The sequence below is a fragment of the Schistocerca cancellata genome, chromosome 5, assembly GCF_023864275.1.
Source record: "Schistocerca cancellata isolate TAMUIC-IGC-003103 chromosome 5, iqSchCanc2.1, whole genome shotgun sequence".
Lineage (NCBI taxonomy): Eukaryota > Metazoa > Arthropoda > Insecta > Orthoptera > Acrididae > Schistocerca > Schistocerca cancellata.
In genome coordinates this window covers 436117285-436139642 of record NC_064630.1, presented here as the reverse complement: position 1 = coordinate 436139642, position 22358 = coordinate 436117285, and the positions used below count along the sequence as shown (strand labels likewise).

Here is a 22358-nt window from a genome sequence, read left to right as displayed (position 1 = left end):
AAGAGTTTACCAGTTCAGATTTAAGAGTATGTCTGTCGCGCTCTCATGTTTATCAGAGAAACTTGTGAACATTCCCGCCGCCCTTGTATACGTTAGATGTCCCCTGTCGGTCCTATTTAGTATGGGTCCTACATTATGTTCTATGATGGGACGCAGATTTGGCCGGCCGGTGGGGTCCAGCGGTTCTAGGCGCTACAGTCTGGAACCGCGCGACCGCTACAGTCGCAGGTTCGAATCCTGCCTCGGGCATGGATGTGTGTGATCTCCTTAGGTTAGTTAGGTTTAAGTAGTTCTAAGTTCTAGGGGACTGATGACCTCAGATGTTAAATCCCATAGTGCGCAGAGCCATTTGAACCAATTTTTGGATGCACAACTTGGACCAAAATATGGAAACACGACGAGAAATGCATACTTGATAAATGCAGGTGGTAGTCAAGCCTGCAGGTTGCGCCGTTATATTTGAACACGAAGGGCATCTGTGCAATGTCCTCATACGTTTTGAGTGGTCAGAACCGTGTTCTGTGCAGTTGTGAGTGCATTAAGTCGGCGCTAAGTGAAATCGAGTGTGGGAAAATTGTTGGAGCTCGTATGGTGGGTGCTCCCATAGCAAAGATGGCCGAGATGTTTCGTGTTTCAGGAGGCACCATATCGCAGATTTATAATGCATATAGCAAAAGCGGAAAAACATCGTTCACTAAGTCAGAACGCTGACATAAGGGTGTGTTATGCGCTCGTGACAGACGGTCATTGGAAAGAATTTTGACGAAACATAAAAGGTCGACAACTGCAAATGTCACTGCAGAACCAAGTGTCGCACTCATGAACCACGTCAGCAGCGAAACAATATGAAGGGAACTCCATAAGCAGGGAACTACAGTGTGAGTTGGCATTCCAAAACGATTTATCAGTGATGGAAATGGTCATAGCCGGAAACTGTGGAGTTAAAGCCATAAAATCTGGCGCATGGGGCAACGGAGGAAGATCATTTGGTCGGATGAGTCTTGTTGCACACTCTTTCCAACTTTTTTTGTGAATCCCTAAGAGACCAAACTGCTGAGGTCATCGGTCCCTAGACTTTACTTAAACTAGCTTATGCTAAGAACAACACACACACAGCCATGCCCGAGGGAGGACTCGAACCTCCGGCGGGAGGGGCCGCGCAGGCGCCTCAATCCGCGCGGCCACTCCGCGGGGCCTTTCCAACTTCTGGCGAAGTTTACGTCCAAAGGGTAAAACATGTTGGTGATGATTTGGGCAGCCATATCGTAGTGTGTCATGAGCCGCGTGAACACTGTACAAAGCTACGTTACTAGTAAGTTTCTGTGTCCATTTTGGCAGATTAGTTCCATGTTGCCCAATGGTAATGCTCTGTTTTAAGACGACAGGCCCTGTTCACGCAGCTGACATCGTCCAGAACAGGTTTTTGAGCACGAGCATGAATTCTTCCCCTGGCCACCAGTTACCATCTCAAAATTACTGAGTCTTCGCGGTCTACTTTGGAGAGAAGGGAGCGTGATCGCTGTGCACCTCCATCATCGCCATAAAATTCCCTTGAGAACCACACGGGACCTGTATTTACGAATTCCGGGACGACTGGAAACTGATTTGAATGCCAACGACTTCCCTAAACCGTATTGAGCATCGTAATGTTTTTTTGGCGTTTCCATATCTGCGACCACCTCCTTCATTTGTAAGCTGTTTCCTTTGTAACCTGAATTTTCGCATTACTCTGCCATTGAACCGAAATTTATCATCTGCGTTACTTACGACTGAATATATGTGATCTTTCCATTTCATGTCCCTACTAAGTGTTATTTGTACAAGTCGAATGATTCCATTTATGAGTCATGAACGTTGTAGTCACAGAATAATACAATTCTGCTTTTTGTAATTTGCACAATTTTACATTTCGAACAATTAAAACGAGTTACAAAATTTGCAGCACCTTGAAATCTTTGCATGATTTGGATAGTTATTTGTGCAGCTTTTTTCTGATAGTACTTCATCACAAATACCTGCATCGTCTGCGAAAAGTCTGAGGCTACTATTAATATCGTCCGTCAGGTCATTAATATAGGAAATCAACAACAAGGGTCGGGAATGACGTACCTGGACACGGACGAAGGTACTTTTACTTCCTTAACTGCTGCGTCCACCCTACGATGAAATCCTCAGTCCAGTCACAAATTTTATTTGATTACGCACGTAGTCGTATTTCTGCGGGCTCTTGAGCCATATAGAATTTGAATTGATTTACGCAAAAATGAACTAATGTTTTAGTAGCATAACGTAAAAAAAACATTGAGAACGATAATACGACCTCTGGTATCAGGTTAAATATAACTACTTTCGGGGATCAGCACGACTGAATACAAGCCGAAGGGACCAGGATTCGATATCCGGCCGGGTCGGAGATTTTCTCATCATTCCACAATCAGCAACACACATCTCGTCTAAATGGCCTCACATGCAAAGACTTGCATCCGGCAGCACGCCGCCACATGACAGATAGGATGTTCACTGATAGGTGTCCAGATACTTTTGATCAGATAGTGTACCTGATGCTAAAACGATGTATCAACTAATACTGTAACCAAATTATTATTCTTATATTAGAAAATTTATCTATGTTATTATTAGTATTATTTTACCCTAGGCAACTATTGTACGTTAAAAGTGGGAGTGACAGAAAATTATACAGGGTGAGCCAAAAAGGAGTTTACAACGTTGGAATGATATAGAAATTTGTTGAGGTAACTTCGAGAATAGGTAGATGTGTCATTTTGTAGAAAACAACCTCAAGTTTCACATAAAAATGTCAAGTGTCATTTTGGTTCGATGTGACCACCATTTGTGATACAACAAACATCCCATCCGTAATCAATTTCTCCCCACACTCATTGCACAAACTCGACAACGTCAACGTAGATTCGATTTTTCAGGTCGGCTAAATTCTTTGGTAGGGGAGGAACACACACATGGTTCAAATGGTTATAAGCAGTATGGTACTTAACATCTGAGGTCATCAGTCCCCTAGACTTAGAACTATTTAAACTTAACTAACCTAAAGACATCACACACATCTATGCCCGAGGGGAAGATTCGAACCTGCACGTAGCAGCAGCTCTGTTCCGGACTGAAGCGCCTAGAACCGCTCAGCCACAGCGGCTGGCCACACACGCGGTCTTTATTGAAACACTGGAGAAAGAAATCCAGAGGTGTCAAGTTTGAAGAGTGACGCGGCCATGCGACTGGCCCTTCAGCTTCACAACCAATCCACCGACGTGGGAAGCGATTATCCAGGACACCTCGCACTTCCGTGAGGAAATGAGGTAGTGCACCGTCTTGCCAGTAGTAAAGCATCCCATATCGGTCATCTTCATCGATCTGTATCGGTGCCGAAGAAGAAGTCTGCCGACGCTAGCCGCTAGAGTGCTACACCGGCTTTCCTCGCGTGTTCCAGATCGCTGTGGCGTGCAGGATGAGGCGGCGGTCGGCGAGGCCGCGCTGAGCCCGCATGTCGACGCTGCCGCGCGCGCACGCGCCCGGCGGCGGCGTCGGAGGCGGCAGGACCCGCGGTGCCGGCGGCGGCAGAAGCCGCGAGCGGCCCAGCAGCCTGTACGACAACCTGCCGGCGCCGCCCCCGCCGCCGCTGCCGGCCGCCGACGCCTCCTCCGACGGCGACTCGTCGAGCGCCGCGGCGCCGCTGCCCCCCCTGCCGCCGCCCCCGCCCCCTCCGCCGCTGGCCTCGTCGACGCCCGCCGGCCGCGCGTCGCGCTCGCTGCTGGCGGCGGCGCCTGAGACGCCGTCGCTGCTGCCGGCGCTCAACACGACGGTGCCCGTCAACGTGGCGGCGCGGCCCGCCGACCTGGCCCAGCGGCATGCGCCCACCAGGTCCTCCTTGCGCCACTCGCGGCTCGTCTCCAAGGCTTACCAGCAAGGTAACCCTCCACTGCTGCAGCTGCTTTCGAGCAGATGCACATACACTGATCAGCCAGAACATTATAACCACCTACTTAATAGCCGGTATGTCCATCTCTCGCACGGATGACAGCGGCGAGGCGTGGTGGCATGGAAGCAGTGAGGCTTTGGTAGGTCCCTGGGGGGAGCTGGCACCACATCTGCACACACAAGTCGGCTAATTCGTGTAAATTCCACGTAGGGGGATGACGAACTCTGAAGCCAGATTCAGTCACATCCAAGATGTGGTCGATCAGGTTTAGATCTGGCGAGTTGGGGGGGCCAGCACATCAAACTCGCCGCTGTCTTCCTCGAACCATCAGTCACACTCCTGGTCTTGTGACATGGCGCCGGCCGGAGTGGTAGAGTGGTTCTAGGCGCTACAGTCTGGAACCGCGCGACCGCTACGGTCGCAGGTTCGAATCCTGCCTCGGGCATGGATATGTGTGATGTCCTTAGGTTAGTTAGGTTTAAGTAGTTCTAAGTTCTAGGGGACTGATGACCTCAGAAGTTAAGTCCCATAGTGCTCAGAGCCATTTGAACCATTTTTTTTGGTGACATGTGCCACTGCTGTCGGAAAACATGATCGTCATGAAGGAGTGTATGTCGTCTGCAGCCAGTGTACAATACTCCTTGGCTGTCATGATGCCTTGCATGAGCTTCACTGGACCAATGGATGTCCCAGAGTATAACGGAGCCACTGCCAGATTGTCTCCACGCCGCAAAAAAAAAAAGAAAAAAAGGCTCTGAGCACTATGCGACTTAACATCTGAGGTCATCAGTCCCCTAGACTTAGAGCTACTTAAACCTAACTAACCTAAGGACATCACACATATCCATGCCCGAGGCAGGATTCGAACCTGCGGCTGTAGCGGTCACATGGTTCCAGACTGAAGTGCCTAGAGCCACACCACAGGTGTCAAGGAGCGAAAACAAGTGTGAATGGAATCACTCGTATGGACATACTGTGGGAGGGACACGTACCGGCACGCGTGCCTATACATGTGAGGGGTAAACACAGTCGCCACTACTTTTAAGTCAAGTAGCTCCTCAATCGGTCTCACAAGAGCTGGGTACATCCCACTTGGGCAACAACGTTCAACAGACCTGAACAGTCACCCATCCAAGTGTTAGCCAACCTGACAGCACTTAACTTCAGTGATCTGATGGGAACACGAAAGTGTTATATAGTTGTTGCCCAATTTGTGATATCTTTTTCCAGAATATTTGAAAAAGTATTATACTCAACAACAGTCTCACAATTTACTTAGTACATCGCAGTTTGGATTCCAGAAGGGTTATTCACCACAAGCTGCAATTTAAGCATTCTCTCACCAAAAATTAAAAACCTTAAATAATAAATTATCGCCAGTTGATATTTTCTGTAACCATTCCAAGGCATTTGGTTGCATAGATCATGTTACTCTCTTACAAAAAGCCAAGTTTTATTAAATTAATGCCTTACAAACACTAGTTTCATGTCGTGAAAACAAGTCTTGGTTACGGAATTGATTTTATTGCTTTATTTATTCCTGACGAGCGTTTCGCCTCGTAGAGTAAATGCAGAATAACGTGCCCAGTTGATGCGCAGTTGGCAGGACAAGTGTGACGATAGCAGTAGTTGTCGGGATTGCGGACAGGTGCTGTAGGGGAAATACCGAGCGCTGGAGGGGAAGCGCTGTTTTAAACTGAAGCCTACGTTCACATTTTATGTGGAGCCCTCCATGACCACACTTGCATAGTGACCTTTCCAAAAAGATCTGTCATTTCTGGTTTAGTTAGTCCCTAAAAATAATTTTGCTGAAAGTGCAACAAATGCAGCGATTTATTTTCACCTGTTTTGTTAATCTTTTATAACTTTCAGAGAAGCGTCATGAATGGCGAATTTTGAACAAAACCCACGCATCTTTCTTGTTGCCCTGTTGAAATCTGCTTCTTTTGCCAAAACACAGTGTCACCTCACTAATGTGTTGTGCAGACACAGCTGCGAGAGAATTCTGAAACAGTGGTTTATTAAGTTAATTAAGTGAGGGATTGAGAAAAAGTAAGACCAGTAGCTTATGAAAAAGCACATCCTTGGTACAAAATAAACGTGTAATGTCTAACTTAAGCTGTTCCAAAACCCATAGCATTTCTCGTGCCCCTTAAAAATTACATTCTTTCATCGAAAAAGCCAGTGGTAAAAGTTAGTGGAATAACACAGTGGATAATGAAGTTTTACATGATAATCATATGGCGAAGTAAATTCCTCTTTGAGTGCACATTAGATCAATTTTCTCGAGATTGGTTACAGATAGAGACCTCCAACGAAGTCTAAAGAAAAATTCAATGTGTTAGCTAAATTTCATACGCAGCAACATATTATGTGTATGCACCAAAAGCAAAATATAGCGACCCCTATTTTTCATTGCAAACGTTTTCGAATATCACGCAGTGTCTTAGCTCCATGTAAATATCACAGTAACTGTGACCATTTACGAAATAATGGCCACATCATCATGAAGCTGACACTTAAAGCTATTAATAATGCAAAAATGAATATTTTTTAACTAGTAGTTTCTGCAAAAACTTTTGAGAAAAACTACAGGGCGTGCACCTCGACTCTGTCATTGCTGACCGACCGAACGGGAGCACTTTCGGCCTCCCTGAGCACAAAAATGGTCACGGTGCATCGGCCACCATATTTGGTGCGGACTCTACCAGGCATCTTCCGACTGATCAGTATGGTGTCAGTAAGTGGAATTTGGGTGCGACAATAAGGGCATCGGAAAAAATAGGCTGCCCTTGTCATATATACACTCCTGGAAATGGAAAAAAGAACACATTGACTCCGGTGTGTCAGACCCACCATACTTGCTCCGGACACTGCGAGAGGGCTGTACAAGCAATGATCACACGCACGGCACAGCGGACACACCAGGAACCGCGGTGTTGGCCGTCGAATGGCGCTAGCTGCGCAGCATTTGTGCACCGCCGCCGTCAGTGTCAGCCAGTTTGCCGTGGCATACGGAGCTCCATCGCAGTCTTTAACACTGGTAGCATGCCGCGACAGCGTGGACGTGAACCGTATGTGCAGTTGACGGACTTTGAGAGAGGGCGTATAGTGGACATGCGGGAGGCCGGGTGGACGTACCGCCGAATTGCTCAACACGTGGGGCGTGAGGTCTCCACAGTACATCGATGTTGTCGCCAGTGGTCGGCAGAAGGTGCACGTGCCCTTCGACCTGGGACCGGACCGCAGCGACGCACGGATGCACGCCAAGACCGTAGGATCCTACGCAGTGCCGTAGGGGACCGCACCGCCACTTCCCAGCAAATTAGGGACACTGTTGCTCCTGGCGTATCGGCGAGGACCATTCGCAACCGTCTCCATGAAGCTGGGCTACGGTCCCGCTCACCGTTAGGCCGTCTTCCGCTCACGCCCCAACATCGTGCAGCCCGCCTCCACTGGTGTCGCGACAGGCGTGAATGGATGGACGAATGGAGACGTGTCTTCTTCAGCGATGAGAGTCGCTTCTGCCTTGGTACCAATGATGGTCGTATGCGTGTTTGGCGCCGTGCAGGTGAGCGCCACAATCAGGACTGCATACGACCGAGGCACACAGGGCCAACACCCGGCATCATGGTGTGGGGAGCGATCTCCTACACTGGCCGTACACCACTGGTGATCGTCGAGGGGACACTGAATAGTGCACGGTACATCCAAACCATCATCGAACCCATCGTTCTACCATTCCTAGACCGGCAAGGGAACTTGCTGTTCCAACAGGACAATGCACGTCCGCATGTATCCCGTGCCACCCAACGTGCTCTAGAAGGTGTAAGTCAACTACCCTGGCCAGCAAGATCTCCGGATCTGTCCCCCATTGAGCATGTTTGGGACTGGATGAAGCGTCGTCTCACGCGGTCTGCACGTCCAGCACGAACGCTGGTCCAACTGAGGCGCCAGGTGGAAATGGCATGGCAAGCCGTTCCACAGGACTACATCTAGCAACTCTACGATCGTCTCCATGGGTGAATAGCAGCCTGCATTGCTGCGAAAGGTGGATATACATTGTACTAGTGCCGACATTGTGCATGCTCTGTTGCCTGTGTCTATGTGCCTGTGGTTCTGTCAGTGTGATCATGTGATGTGTCTGACCCCAGGAATGTGTCAATAAAGTTTCCTCTTCCTGGGACAATGAATTCACGGTGTTCTTATTTCAATTTCCAGGAGTGTAGTAAAATAAATCGAAGCAAGTAGTGCTCATGCCATATGTTAATAAGGTAACACCCGGTAACCTTTCAGGTCTGTGTAGCAAAACCCAGTGGCTGGAAGACAGTATCAGGTAAGTCATATGGTAAATGCGCTGGAGGTGCCGTTCTTCGTCCTATATTTTATAATGTAACAGGCCAGAGAACGAAAATTTGTGCCTCCAGCGCGTTTATCATGTAACGGACAATGTACGGGCCTGATTCTGACTTCCAGCGACTGGCTATGCTGCAAAGACCTGCAAGATTATCAAGTGTTAAGCCTTTAATGTATTACACGAGCAGATACTTGTTTCGTTTTGTTTTAATATATATGACGAGGGCTGTTTATTTTTGCTGACGCCCTAGTCGTAGCACAACACTGTACTGCTCAATCTGAAGATGCCTAGTGTTAGGTGAAACGCGGGTCATGAATAAAAAAAGCAATAAAATCAATTCTGCGAACAAGACTGTAGTATTCACCACATTCTGTTTATTGGTTGCTGTACCACACGCCACGAAGTGAAAATTCTACGATTGAATTTAATCATATGTAACAAACAGAATACAGAAATTTGGGGTGAATATTGAAACCATGTTAAAAGGAGAGAAAATTTCAGCGACTGGGGAGAAATCACGATGGGAATCCCACAAGGCTCAATTCTGGGTTCACTCCTATTGCACATAGTCCGGACTCCGTCGCTGAGTGGTCAGCATGGCTGATTGCAAGGCAGGGGACCCAAATTCGATTCCCAGTAATGTCAGGGATTTTTCCTTGGTAGGAGGACAGGAACGGTTTGCACTTAGCCTCGTGAGGCCAGCTGAGCAGCTCTTCGATTGGTTTGTAGCAATTCCAAGGTCAGAAACCCGTCACCAATGAGGAGAGGTACGTGTTGACCTCATGCCTCTCCATTCCGCATCCGCTGACGCTATTGGCTGAGGATGACACGGTGGTCATCCGGCCCCAGTTGGCCCGTCAGGACTGGAACGCGGAGCTTTGCCTTTTTTATCTAATCTTAAGACACTGAATGACTTTCCACTTAACATTCATCAAGTGGAATTGGTACTTTTGTAGATCATACTAGTGTTATAATAAATCTTATCAAAGGAAAAGTAGCAAAAGAAACTGTTAATGATGTACTTTGAAGAATTATTTTGTGCTTCTCTCAAAATGAACTCTTCTAAATTTTGAAAAATTGCACTGTATGTAAGTGTGTATAAGAAATACAGCCCTACCAACAACTGACGTAGCACTTGAACAGCAGTCAGTAAACAGGGTATAATGCTCCAAGATTTTGGGTGTAAATGTTGATGAAGACGTGAACAACAATAAGCATTTTACTGAGTTGCTCAAACAATTAAGTTCAGATACTTCTGAGCTTCGTATAATTGCTAATCTTGGAAATAAACGAATCAACGTTCAAACATATTTTGCATACGTCCATAAGGAATAATTTTATAGGGTAACCCATAAATTAGGAAAACAGTGTTGATTGAATGAAGACGACCAGTAAGAATAATATGTCGCGTTCACCAGCAGTTATGTAATAGGATTTCGGCATTCAACTGCACCTTCACAAGGCGCTATTAAAAAAAATTCCGTCCGAAGGCGGTGCAGTCCAGAATCGGTATGTCAGTGAGGCAAAATCGCCATGAGCATTGAGGCGGTCATCCAACCGAAGTACTAGGTTGAAGATTCCCGTTTGAAACACCGTGTCCTGCTGCACGAAGATCGTAACTGCTTGCGGCACATCCTAGTCCGACGGGAATCGCCGACCTTTCAAGGCCTTTTTTAAGCGACCGAAGGCGTGATAATCGCACGGGGAGAGATCAAGGCTGTAGGGCTGTTGCTTGAGTGGCTCCCACTTGAGTTGTACATTACGACATTTACGACAAGGGGACGTGCGTTATCATGAAGCAGCAGCATCCCATGTCACGCACTATTCCACAACGAACAGACAGGCTGCCCCCCCGCCCCCCTCCCCATGCAGATTCTGTTCTTAGAGAGCCAGAAAAAAATAACAACATCTACATCTACATTTACATGGGTACTCTGTAAATCATATTCGAGTGCCTGACAGAGGGTTCATCGAACTACGTTCACAGTAATTCTCTGTTATTCCAATCACCTACAGCGGTACAGTATCTTTCTGCGCGAGCTCTGATTACTCTTATTTCATTACGATTATCTTTTGACCCAATGCAGCTCGGCGTCAATAAAATATTTTCGCATTCGGAAGAGAAAGTTGGTGACTGGAATTTCGTGAGAACATTCTGCCGCAGTTTTGAAAACCGCCTTTGTTTTAATAATGTCCACCCCAAATCCTGTGTCAGTCCAGTGATACTCTCTTCCCTATTTCGCGACGATACAAAACGTACTGCCCTTCTTTGAACTTTCCCGACGTACTTTGTCAGTCCTATCTGGTAAGGATCCCACACCGCACAGTACTGTTCTAAAAGAGAACGGACAAGCGTAGACTAGACATTCTCTTTAGTAGATCTGTTACATTTTCTAAGTGTGCTACCAACAAAACGTAGTCTTTGGTTAGCCTTCCCCAAAACATTTGTTATGTGTTTCTTGCAATTTAAGTTGTTCTTACTAATTTTTATTTACATGACAAACCCTATTTTCAGGGCTATATTTTAATTTGGACTAAGGGATCTATGCAGATATTTGTAAAAACGACGATGATATATCATTCCATATTTATGTAAAAATTGCCGCCTTCTGAAGAAGACAGATTTAAATCTGCCGAAACCTAGGTAAAGATTTCTTTATCCATTGCAACAGGTCGGCTGTTTTTAGTCTTATTGTTCTTAATTGTAATTCCTCGGTATTAAGTAAAATTAACGGTCTTTACATTTGACTGATTGATCGTGTAATCGAAGTTTAACGGATTCCTTTTAGCTCTCATGTGGATGACCTCACACTTTTCGTTATTTATGACCAATTGCCAATTTTTGCACCATACAGATATCTTTTCTAAATCATTTTGTAACTTCTTTTGATCTTCTGATGACTTTACTAGTCGATAAAGTACAGTATCATCTGCAAACAACCTAAGATGACTGCTCAAATTGGTTCCTAAATCATTTATACTAAGGAACAGCAAAGGGCCTATAACACTTCCTTGGGGAACGCCAGAAATCACTTCTGTTGTACTGGATGACTTTCCGTCAGTTACTACGAACTGTGACCTCTCTGACAGCAAATCACGAATCCAGTCACATAACTGAGACGATATTCCATAAGCACGCAATTTCAAAAATGGTTCAAATGGCTCTCAGCACTATGGGACTTAACATCTGAGGTCTCAGCCCCCAGGAACTTAGAATTACTTAAACCTAACTAACCTAAGGATATCACACACATCCATGCCCGAGGCAGGATTCGAACCTGCGACCGTAGCAGTCGCCCGGTTCCGGACTGAATCGCCTGGAACCGCTCGGCCCCAGCGACCGGCACGCAATTTCACTACAAGCCGCTTGTGTGGTACAGTATCAAAGGCCTTCTGGAAATCTAGAGATACGGGATCAATTTGAAATCCCTTGTCAATATTACTCAACACTTCGTTTGAGTAAAGAGCTAGATGTGTTTCACAAGAACGATGTTTTCTAAATCCTTGTTGACTGTGTGTCCTTAGACTGTTCTCGTGGAGGAAACGCATAATTTTCGAATACAATATATGTTCCTAAGTCCTGCTGCATATCGACGTTAATGATTTGGGCCTGTAATTTAGTGAATTACTCCTATCACCTTTCTTGAATATTGGTGTGACTTGTGCAACTTTCCAGTCTTTGGGTACGGGTCTTTCGTCGAGCGAATGGTTGAATATGATTGTTAAGTATGGAGCTATCGCATCAGCATACTCTGAAAGGAACCTAACTTGAGTATAGTCTGGACCGGAAGACTTGTTAACTGATTTAAGTTGCTTCACTACTCCAAGATCCTACGTTGGTCCTGTTTGGACGCTTTCGGTAATAACATCGCTATGGTTCACGGTTCCGCATTTACCGCATGCGCGTCATGTCGGTGCTTATATACCCGTATTAGAGTCGCGCTATGTTGCATATACGCTGCAGCAGCGCCCTCAAACGGAAACTTTTTGATCGCCCACAAAAATTTGAGAAGTATATTGGTGCTTGCACTGACAACACAAAAAGGAAAAAAAATGAGCATTATAGCAATTATTTAAGCTATCAGTGAGTAAGGAGATAGGAGACAGAAATCTTTCATCATTTGCACAATAACATAAAATATCTGACAAGTGGTAAGCCATATTTTACTGCTAACCGAAAATAATTTCTGCTACACAATTCCTTCTGTTTGATATGTGAATTTTTACTTGAAATCGGTGGTCAGTAAAAAATAAATTCTATAAAAAATCCTAATTTTTAAGTGTAGTTGCGTAAATAGGACTGAAAAATAACATGTTCATTAATGTTAAAGCTAATCATGTACAGATATCCTGTAAAATGACTCGTTATACATCATTTAGATAAAAAATCGATCATATGAACTATGAAACTAACTTGCAGTCGCATTATTATTGAACTTAATGAAAGACAATCTGGGAAAACGCCGTAGGACATAGGTGGCATGCAGAAAAAGTCCTTTGTTTTACTGGAACACAGGTAGTTTGACCTTCTTAGTCATTATCAAGTGCAGAAGAAAGGACAGTTACGTTGCAAACCATCAAGCACCTTTTGTGTATTGTATGTATTGTATTGTACGTTAACCGGGGACCTAGAAACGACGAAGAGGCTCCGTCCCCGCCGAAGCCACAGTGGTCCACAGCCCCACGACGACTGCCGCAGTCCATTTCACCCCTTCGCCGCCCCACACCGAACCCAGGGTTATTGTGCGGTTCGGCCCCCGGTGGACCCCCCAGGGAACGTCTCACACCACACGTGTGTAACCCCTACGTTTGGATGGTAAATGGTGGTGTACGTGTACATGGAGAACTTGTTTGCGCAGCAATGGCCGACATGTGTAACTGAGGCGGAATAAGGGGAACCAACCCGTATTCGCCGAGTCAGGTGGAAAACCGGCTAAAAACCAACCACAGACAGGCCGGTTCACCGGACCTCGACACAAATCCTCCGGGCGGATTCGTGCCGGGGACCAGGCGCTCCTTCCCGCCCGGAAAGCCTTGCGTTAGACCGCACAGCCAACCGGGCGGTCACCTATGTATAGTCACGTACAGGGTGTCCAGAAAAGGACTCCCTGATTTCAAAATTAAATATCTTGAAAATAAAGATCGATAGAGGAATGCAGTAAACGGTATGTTTATTGTGAAAGCTGTAAGAAGTTTATACAGCAGTTTGCAATAATAGTTACAAAAGCTGCTAACAGATGGCGCTGTACGCTGTACAACTCATATCAACATACATAAGTGAAATAATCGTATGAAAACAATCTTTGCAAAAAATCACATCACAATGTTTTCAAAAAGTTCACCATTGTCACTACAGAGGTGGCGCAAACGAAGAATGAAATTCGCCATCATATTTGGTACTGTCTCAACCGAATTGGATTCACATGCCACAGAGATCGCCGATTCAAGCTCGTCCAGCGTGGCGGGATGCTTCGGGTAGACCATGTCTTTCACTGATCTCCACAAAAAAAAGGTCACAGGGAGTCAAATCCGGCGAATATGGAGGCCAATCCGTGCCTGCACCAGTAAATTTGGGATATTCCAAAGCAATGACTCGATTCCCGAAGTATTCCTCAAGAAAGCGAAACACTTGTTCGGTCCGATGTGGTCAGGCTCCATCTTGCATAAACCATTCACTACCTGGTCGATCCTCTAACGCTTGCTGTGTGGCGACAAATTGTTCCAAAATTGCAACGTAACGTGCACCAGTGACCGTTTCTCGAATGAAAAAAGGGCCAATAATGCCTCTGCTGCAGACTTCAGCCCACACAGTAACTTTAGGAGAATACAGGGGTTTCACTTCACACCAATATGGCTTTTCGGAACCCCAAAATCGCCAGTTCTGCTTATTCACGTATCCATTCAGGTGGAAGTGTGCTTCATCTGTAAACCAGATGCTGCCAACATCAAATCCTTCACTATCAATCATTGTGACCATCTGATTAGCAAAGGCAACTCTTTGTTCCACAGCTCGTACGGGTATGGCCTGGTGCGTTTGAATTTTGAATGGAAACATGTGTAGGCTCTTTCTCAGTATTTTCTGTGTGCTGGAACGCTTCAAACCAGTCTCAGATGCAATTCTACGGACGGATGACATTGGATTTCGCTGAATAATTCCAGAAACTGTGGCGATATTTTCAGGTGTAACTGCTGTTTGCTTGCGGCCAACATGCCCCACTAGATCATCAGTTACGCTGCCTGTTCGTTGAAATTTTGCGAAGAGCGTACGAATGGTTTTCGCATCGGGTCCTTTTGGAACATTACTGTAAATCGTGCTTGAAAACTTCGCCTTGTTGCCGTAGGACTCTCTTCTAACCTGTGGTACTCTAGCACCAGAAAAACGCGTTGTTCAATGGAGTACATGGTTTTAATGTCTTCCTTCGGTATGCTAACCTCCTTTCACGTTTCAATAGTGGAACTGATCGCTCTGGGCTTCGGATCACTATTGATACTAGGCATTACGTATGGCGATTACAGCGCCATCTGTTAGTAGCTTTTGTAACTATTATTTCAAACTGCTGTATAAACTTCTTACAGCTTTCACAATAAACATACCGTTTACTGCATTCCTCTATCGATCTTTGTTTTCGAGATATTTAATTTTGAAATCAGGGAGTCCTTTTCTGGACGCCCTGTATCTGCCAATGACAATGCAGTTGATCATGTGTGTGACTAGCTGAAATGCAATGACCGTGAAGACCGCTACCGATTGTGCTCTAGTAATATAAAAGATTTTTAATACAATACGTATAACGTATTGTGGTTTTACAGTGTATGTCTTCAACTGAAAAAAAAACATCTATATGAGCAGCTTAGTACTGGGAAATTAAAAACTAACACCTCTAAAGTCGTTACACAAGAACACCTCCGTCGAGTGGCTCTATTATCTGATTCAATAACAATGGAAAGAGCATCTCGGCCAAAAATATGGGAAACATACAAGTACTTCCGGAGGACTGGAATGTCTACACCACTCTTAGGGAACATCCACACACGCGACACAAAGTAGGTGTTTAGTTTCAAGAACTTTTAGTTTCAATGGAACTTTCGGTATCAATAAGACTGTATACATGATGTAAACAGTTTTTTAGCGCAATGAAAGCGGGTTTTTTGTTTAAGAACATTTTTATTGTCAAGAACACTTAATTTCAGGACTTAATTATTAGAAGAAGGGTTTTAGTTTTAAAAAGAGTTTTTATTTTCTGGAGGATTTCTAGTTTCTGAAGAAAATTTGAGTTTAGGAGAACATTCTTAATTTTGGAGAGGAGTATGGGTTACTCAGCCCTCCCGGTTGGCCGTGCGGTCTAACGCACGGCTTTCCGGGCGGGAAGGAGGGCCTGGTCCCCGGCACGAATCCGCCCGGCGGATTTGTGTCGAGGTTCGGTGAACCGGCCAGTCTGTGGTTGGTTTTTAGCCGGTTTTCCGCCTGCCTCGGCGAATACGGGCTTGTTCCCCTTATTCCGCCTCAAAATGGCTCTGAGCACTATGGGACTTAACATCTATGGTCATCAGTCCCCTAGAACTTAGAACTACTTAAACCTAACTAACCTAGGGACATCACACACACCCATGCCCGAGGCAGGATTCGAACCTGCAACCGTAGCGGTCGCGCGGTTCCAGACTGTAGTGCCTAGAACCGCTCGGCCACCACGGCCGTCCATGTTCGTAGTGTTTTTCCATAAGTTTAACAAACACAAGACATACACCTATCAGAGGCATTAGTCAATAATAATATGTTATCGCTCACTATTTACAAGTCTGTCAACGCTTGGGTTACGTTTCGATTCCGCGACCGTAGAAATCATGTGGTTTTGAGGCGAGGAACTCGTCGAGACATGTTCGGAGAGCATTTTCGTCCGGAAAGGAAGTTCCTTGAACGTTGTTCGGTAGAGAGCGGAAATGGTGAAAATCTGAGAGCGCAAAATTAGGTGAATAAGGTGGGTGCGGAATGATTTCTCAACCCAACTCCTTTATAGTGCTTTTTGACAGTATAGCAGAATGTGAACGGCCGCTATCGTGAGTAGCACCGCATCTCGCAGTCTTCCTGGTCGTTGTTCTCGGACTGGGTCTACAAGACGTCTCAGTTGTTGGCAGCAAACTTCAGCACTGATATTTACACCTCGGGAAAGCAATTCGCAGTTCAACCTCACCGTCGCTGTTCCACCAGATGCTTAACGTTTCTGGATTCGCATAGGTGTCTGTACGGGGAGTTGCTGCCTTGTTTGCGCTCAACCGTATCTTTCTTTTCCTTATGTTAGCATAAATACATCATTTGTCGTCACCAGTAACGATACAGGATGGAATTGGTCGGTGTTGTTCACTAGCCAATTGATGACGAGCAAGCAGAGATGCACATATGACCACCCGTAATTATTATTATTATTATTATTATTATTATTTGGCTTAGAGTATGCGATAACCATACATCCGATTATTGTACCTTGCCCATTGCATGCAAATGTCGCTTGACGGTAGAATGATGGCAGTTCATCAAATTTGCCAGTTCTCGAATATACTGACGTGGATCATAGTGAATTAATTCGTTTAAATATTCTTCATCGAAACCCGAAAGCCTTCCTGAATGGGAAGAGTCACTAATACAAAAACGATCCTCCTTAAAACGAGAAAACCGCTTTCTTGCCTTGCTCTGCTCAGTGCCATTGTCTCCATGCCCGCCACAAATGTTTCTGCCTTTTGGCTACATCCGCAGCTGTCACTTCTCTATTGAACTCAAACACCAGAATACGTAGGAAACGTTCCTATTTCTTCAGTTGGCACTCCATTTTCTAGCGGTCACAGCTCCACTTACTATCTCCAAATGACAGTAAGGCAACAGTTAAATGCAACTAGCAACAATGAACTACAAATAAAAAATGACAATCGGTAAATAAACCCATGGCAATCAGAATACCAACATGCAAAACAAAAACGCTACTAACCTATGCACCAACCTAATGCAAATGACCTAGCGGATTAAGCCCCACGAGGCTGCTCACGAATGATACTGCTGTAGCCTAGACGGAGATGTCGCAACAGTATAAATCTGTAGCGAACGCGATTACGTGATTTCGAAACAAACAGTGGATGCGAGTATTGTTCGGGAGTCAAGGTGTGAGGACAAAGTTAGCACACTTGTCTCTTCTTCAAAACGTTCTGGAAAATGTTTTGGACATTTGATTTGTAGATGTCCACGTCGTTGTTCCTCTGCGATTTGCGGTATAACTCCGATGCACTACGGTTTCAAGCAAGGGCGTACCCAGGATCTGAACTAGGAGGGGGGGGGGGGGGGGGGCAGGTCATACTAGTCTCAGGAAACAAGGACTCGAGACAACATACAACACTTCTTATTAAATAAAACAGTAAACCAGTGAAAAACTGCGAAAATCTTAGAGGGGGAGGGGGGCAGCTTCAATTGTTTACCGTTGGTAGTTCAAGTTGCCACCGTAGTTACAGCGCTTACGTCACTTATAGTCCAGGAACAAAATCTGTCTCAGAACATCTGAGATGGAGGTGTAACTGTATGACTTAAGTTTTGTTGATAAGTACTTAATTTATACATTTGGATATCTCAGACAACGATATTATCCTTATTTTAAGTTTCCGAAAACAAATGGAGTGAATCTTAATTGCCTATTGTGAATGTGGTATGAAGTGGAGAGGGTTGGGCAGGGAGTTGAGTATGGTGTGATGTGCGAGAGCGTGTATTTCGTTAGACGTTCCCTGATTATTAAGCTCTGATAAAAATTGCCACAATAACGTTAGCTACATTCTACGATGCAACACTGCTACAGACGATGAACTCTCGCTGCTTCATAGCAACTGTCAGGCCATGAATACCGCTGTAAAATTGGGCTGAGCATACCCAAACAGCAGTTATAATATACGGACAGGTTGTGTATTCGTGGAGCAAAAAGACAGGGGAGCGCAGTTATAGTTGGGTCAGGCCTTCCCCAACTACAGTGTCATGACTGAAACCTCTCGAAGGTATTGTAGCCCTGATTACCTGTCCAGATAGTGTTAGAACCATTCAAGCAAAACATCATGTGTGTCCCAAAAAACACGGAATGCTGTGTTCTTCATTTTCTGTTTCGAACCAAGCTGACTTTACTATGATATATTGACTAATACGTGGTCGTCGAATGCACGTACTACTATTCATGACACAAGTCTACGTTCACTCTTACAGAGTAGTGCTTAAGACATAGGAGTCATATCCAGCAGGAGTGGGGTTCAAAGCCTATCCGCCCTCCCATTTTAACGTTTTCGTGATTTCCATAAATTGATAAGGCGAGTGCCAAGGTGGTTCCTTCGAAATGTGCACAACTTATTACCTTCCGCATCTTTCTCTAATCCGAGTGTCTGCGTCGTCTCTAATCCCCATGCAGATCGGCCATTAAACCCAAGATTTCTTTTTTCTGCGTTACTTGTATTCTATGAACTTACATCACATAATAGAAATTAAGCACATTACTTGTATCTAACTTTGAGACTACACTCAGTATCTATAATGATGACGAAAATGCCAACAGCCGCTATTTTATAAACCTTTCTCACAAATTCAGGCCATACTTTCGGACAGCTACCGCAATCTTCAAATGAATTCATCAAATTTTTAACAGACTGCTTGGGTTTGTGAACCGTCATTTGTTGCTGCCCACACAGCACTATAACATAATATACTGCTGAGGTTTGTGAAATGTCATCAGCTGCCGCCCGCACAGCACTTCAATAGGCGAGATGTTGCTAACATCAGGCATTGTGTAAGAAGCATCATGTTTCAGTTTGCGAAGATTGATCTAGCCGTCCAAATCCATGTATCAAGAAGCAATTTTTTTATAAAAATTGAGGGTCTACAGTGAAGAGCCAAAAAAACTGGTACACCTGCCTAATATCGTGTAGGGCCCCCGCGAGCACGCAGAAGTGCGGCAACACGACGTGGCATCCTCGACTAATGTCTGGGGAACTGACACCACGAATCCTCCAGGTCTGTCCATAATCCGCAACAGAACGAGGGGTTGGAAATACACTCCTGGAAATTGAAATAAGAACACCATGAATTCATTGTCCCAGGAAGGGGAAACTTTATTGACACATTCCTGGGGTCAGATACATCACATGATCACACTGACAGAACCACAGGCACATAGACACGGGCAACAGAGCATGCACAATGTCGGCACTAGTACAGTGTATATCCACCTTTCGCAGCAATGCAGGCTGCTATTCTCCCATGGAGACGATCGTACAGATGCTGGATGTAGTCCTGTGGAACGGCTTGCCATGCCATTTCCACCTGGCGCCTCAGTTGGACCAGCGTTCGTGCTGGACGTGCAGACCGCGTGAGACGACGCTTCATCCAGTCCCAAACATGCTCAATGGGGGACAGATCCGGAGATCTTGCTGGCCAGGGTAGTTGACTTACACCTTCTAGAGCACGTTGGGTGGCACGGGATACATGCGGACGCGCATTGTCCTGTTGGAACAGCAAGTTCCCTTGCCGGTCTAGGAATGGTAGAACGATGGGTTCGATGACGGTTTGGATGTACCGTGCACTATTCAGTGTCCCCTCGACGATCACCAGTGGTGTACGGCCAGTGTAGGAGATCGCTCCCCACACCATGATGCCGGGTGTTGGCCCTGTGTGCCTCGGTCGTATGCAGTCCTGATTGTGGCGCTCACCTGCACGGCGCCAAACACGCATACGACCATCATTGGTACCAAGGCAGAAGCGACTCTCATCGCTGAAGACGACACGTCTCCATTCGTCCCTCCATTCACGCCTGTCGCGACACCACTGGAGGCGGGCTGCACGATGTTGGGGCGTGAGCGGAAGACGGCCTAACGGTGTGCGGGACCGTAGCCCAGCTTCATGGAGACGGTTACGAATGGTCCTCGCCGATACCCCAGGAGCAACAGTGTCCCTAATTTGCTGGGAAGTGGCGGTGCGGTCCCCTACGGCACTGCGTAGGATCCTACGGTCTTGGCGTGCATCCGTGCGTCGCTGTGGTCCGGTCCCATGTCAACGGGCACGTGCACCTTCCGCCGACCACTGGCGACAACAGCGATGTACTGTGGAGACCTCACGCCCCACGTGTTGAGCAATTCGGCGGTACGTCCACCCGACCTCCCGCATGCCCACTATACGCCCTCGCTCAAAGTCCGTCAACTGCACATACGGTTCACGTCCACGCTGTCGCGGCATGCTACCAGTGTTAAAGACTGCGATGGAGCTCCGTATGCCACGGCAAACTGGCTGACACTGACGGCGGCGGTGCACAAATGCTGCGCAGCTAGAGCCATTCGACGGCCAACACCGCGGTTCCTGGTGTGTCCGCTGTGCCGTGCGTGTGATCATTGCTTGTACAGCCCTCTCACAGTGTCCGGAGCAAGTATGGTGGGTCTGACACACCGGTGTCAATGTGTTCTTTTTTCCATTTCCAGGAGTGTATCTTCTGAACAGCACATTGCAAGGCAACCCAAATATGCTCAATAATGTTCATGTCTGGGGAGTTTGGTCGTCAGTGGAAATGTTTAAACTCAGAAGAGTGTTCCTGCAGCCACTCTGTAGCAATTCTGGACGTGTGTGGTGACACGTTGTCTTGCTGGAATTGCCCAAGTCGATCGGAATGCACAATGGACATATACGGATGCAGGTGGTCAGACAGGGTGCTTACGTACGTGTCACCTGTCAGTGTCGTGTTAAAAAATGACGTAACGGGGGTCCCATCTCACGCCAACTGCACACGCCGCATACCGTGACAGAGCCTCCAGCAGCTTGAACAGTTCCCTGGTGACATGTACGGTCCATGGATTCATGGTGTTGTCTCCATACCCGTATATGTCCATCCGCTCGATACAATTTGAAACGACACTCGACAACACGTTTCCAGTCATCAACAGTCTAATTTCGGTGTTGACAGGCCCCGGCGAGGCTTAAAGCTTTGTGTCGTGCAGTCATCAATGATACACGAGTGGGCCTTCGGCTCCGAAAGCCCGTATCAATTATGTTTCGTGGAGTGGTTAACACGCTGACACTTGTTGGTGGCCCAGCACTGGAATCAGCAGCAATTTACTGAAGCAATGCACTTCTGTCACGTTGAACGATTCTCTTCAGCCGTCGTTGGTCCCGGTCTTGCACGATCTTTTTCTGGTCGCCGTGATGTCGGAGATCTGATGTTTTACCGGATTCCTGATATTCACGATACACTCGTGACATAGTCGTACGAGAAAAACCCCACTTCATCGCTACCTCAGAAATGCTGTGTCCCATCGCTCGTGCGCCAGCTATAACACCACATTCAACTCACGTAAATCTTGATAACCTGCCATTGTAGGAACAGTAACTGATCTAACAACTGCGCTAGAGACTTGTTGCCTTATATAGGCGTTGCCGACCACAGCGCCGTATTCTGCCTGTTTACATATCTTTGTATTTGAATGTGCATGCCTATAAGTTTCTTTGGCGCTTCAGTTCACATTTATGTGTTATGTATGGGAATTAGATACACGCCCTAATCTCGTTCTCCCCCTGGCTCTGTCCATCTCCTCCTCCTCCCCCCCCCCCTCCTCTCTTTGCCGATATCCACCTCCTCCCTTAAGGTGTGTTTACACCCGTGCGACTTGCGTCGGCACGCGTGCCTATACATGGCTCAAATGGCTCTGAGCACTATGGGACTCAACTACTGAGGTCATTAGTCCCCTAGAACTTAGAACTAGTTAAACCTAACTAACCTAAGGACATCACAAACATCCATGCCCCAGGCAGGATTCGAACCTGCGACCGTAGCGGTCTTGCGGTTCCAGACTGCAGCGCCTTTAACCGCACGGCCACTTCGGCCGGCATGTGCCTATACATGTGTGAGCGGTAAACACAGTCGCAAGGCGACTAGGCACAAGACGCACAGGTGTAAACGCACCTTTACTCTGTGCATCACCTACTCCCCCCTCTCTCTCCATCTCCTCCCACAAGTATTCCCTCTCTCTGTCCATCACCTTTTCCCGCCTTTATGT

The 22358-nt window shown here is 46.3% G+C and overlaps 1 protein-coding gene across 1 annotated transcript in view; it reads left to right on the top strand.

The window, feature by feature from the left end:
• Positions 1-3517: 3517 nt before the first annotated feature.
• LOC126188592 (uncharacterized) overlaps positions 3518-22358 on the top strand; it is a 98996-nt gene continuing 80155 nt past the window's right edge. Inside the window, exons 1-2 of the mRNA XM_049930194.1 lie at positions 3518-3634; positions 3803-3941. Coding sequence (XP_049786151.1) covers positions 3518-3634; positions 3803-3941 — 256 coding nt within the window. The remainder of the gene's footprint in view (positions 3635-3802; positions 3942-22358) is intronic.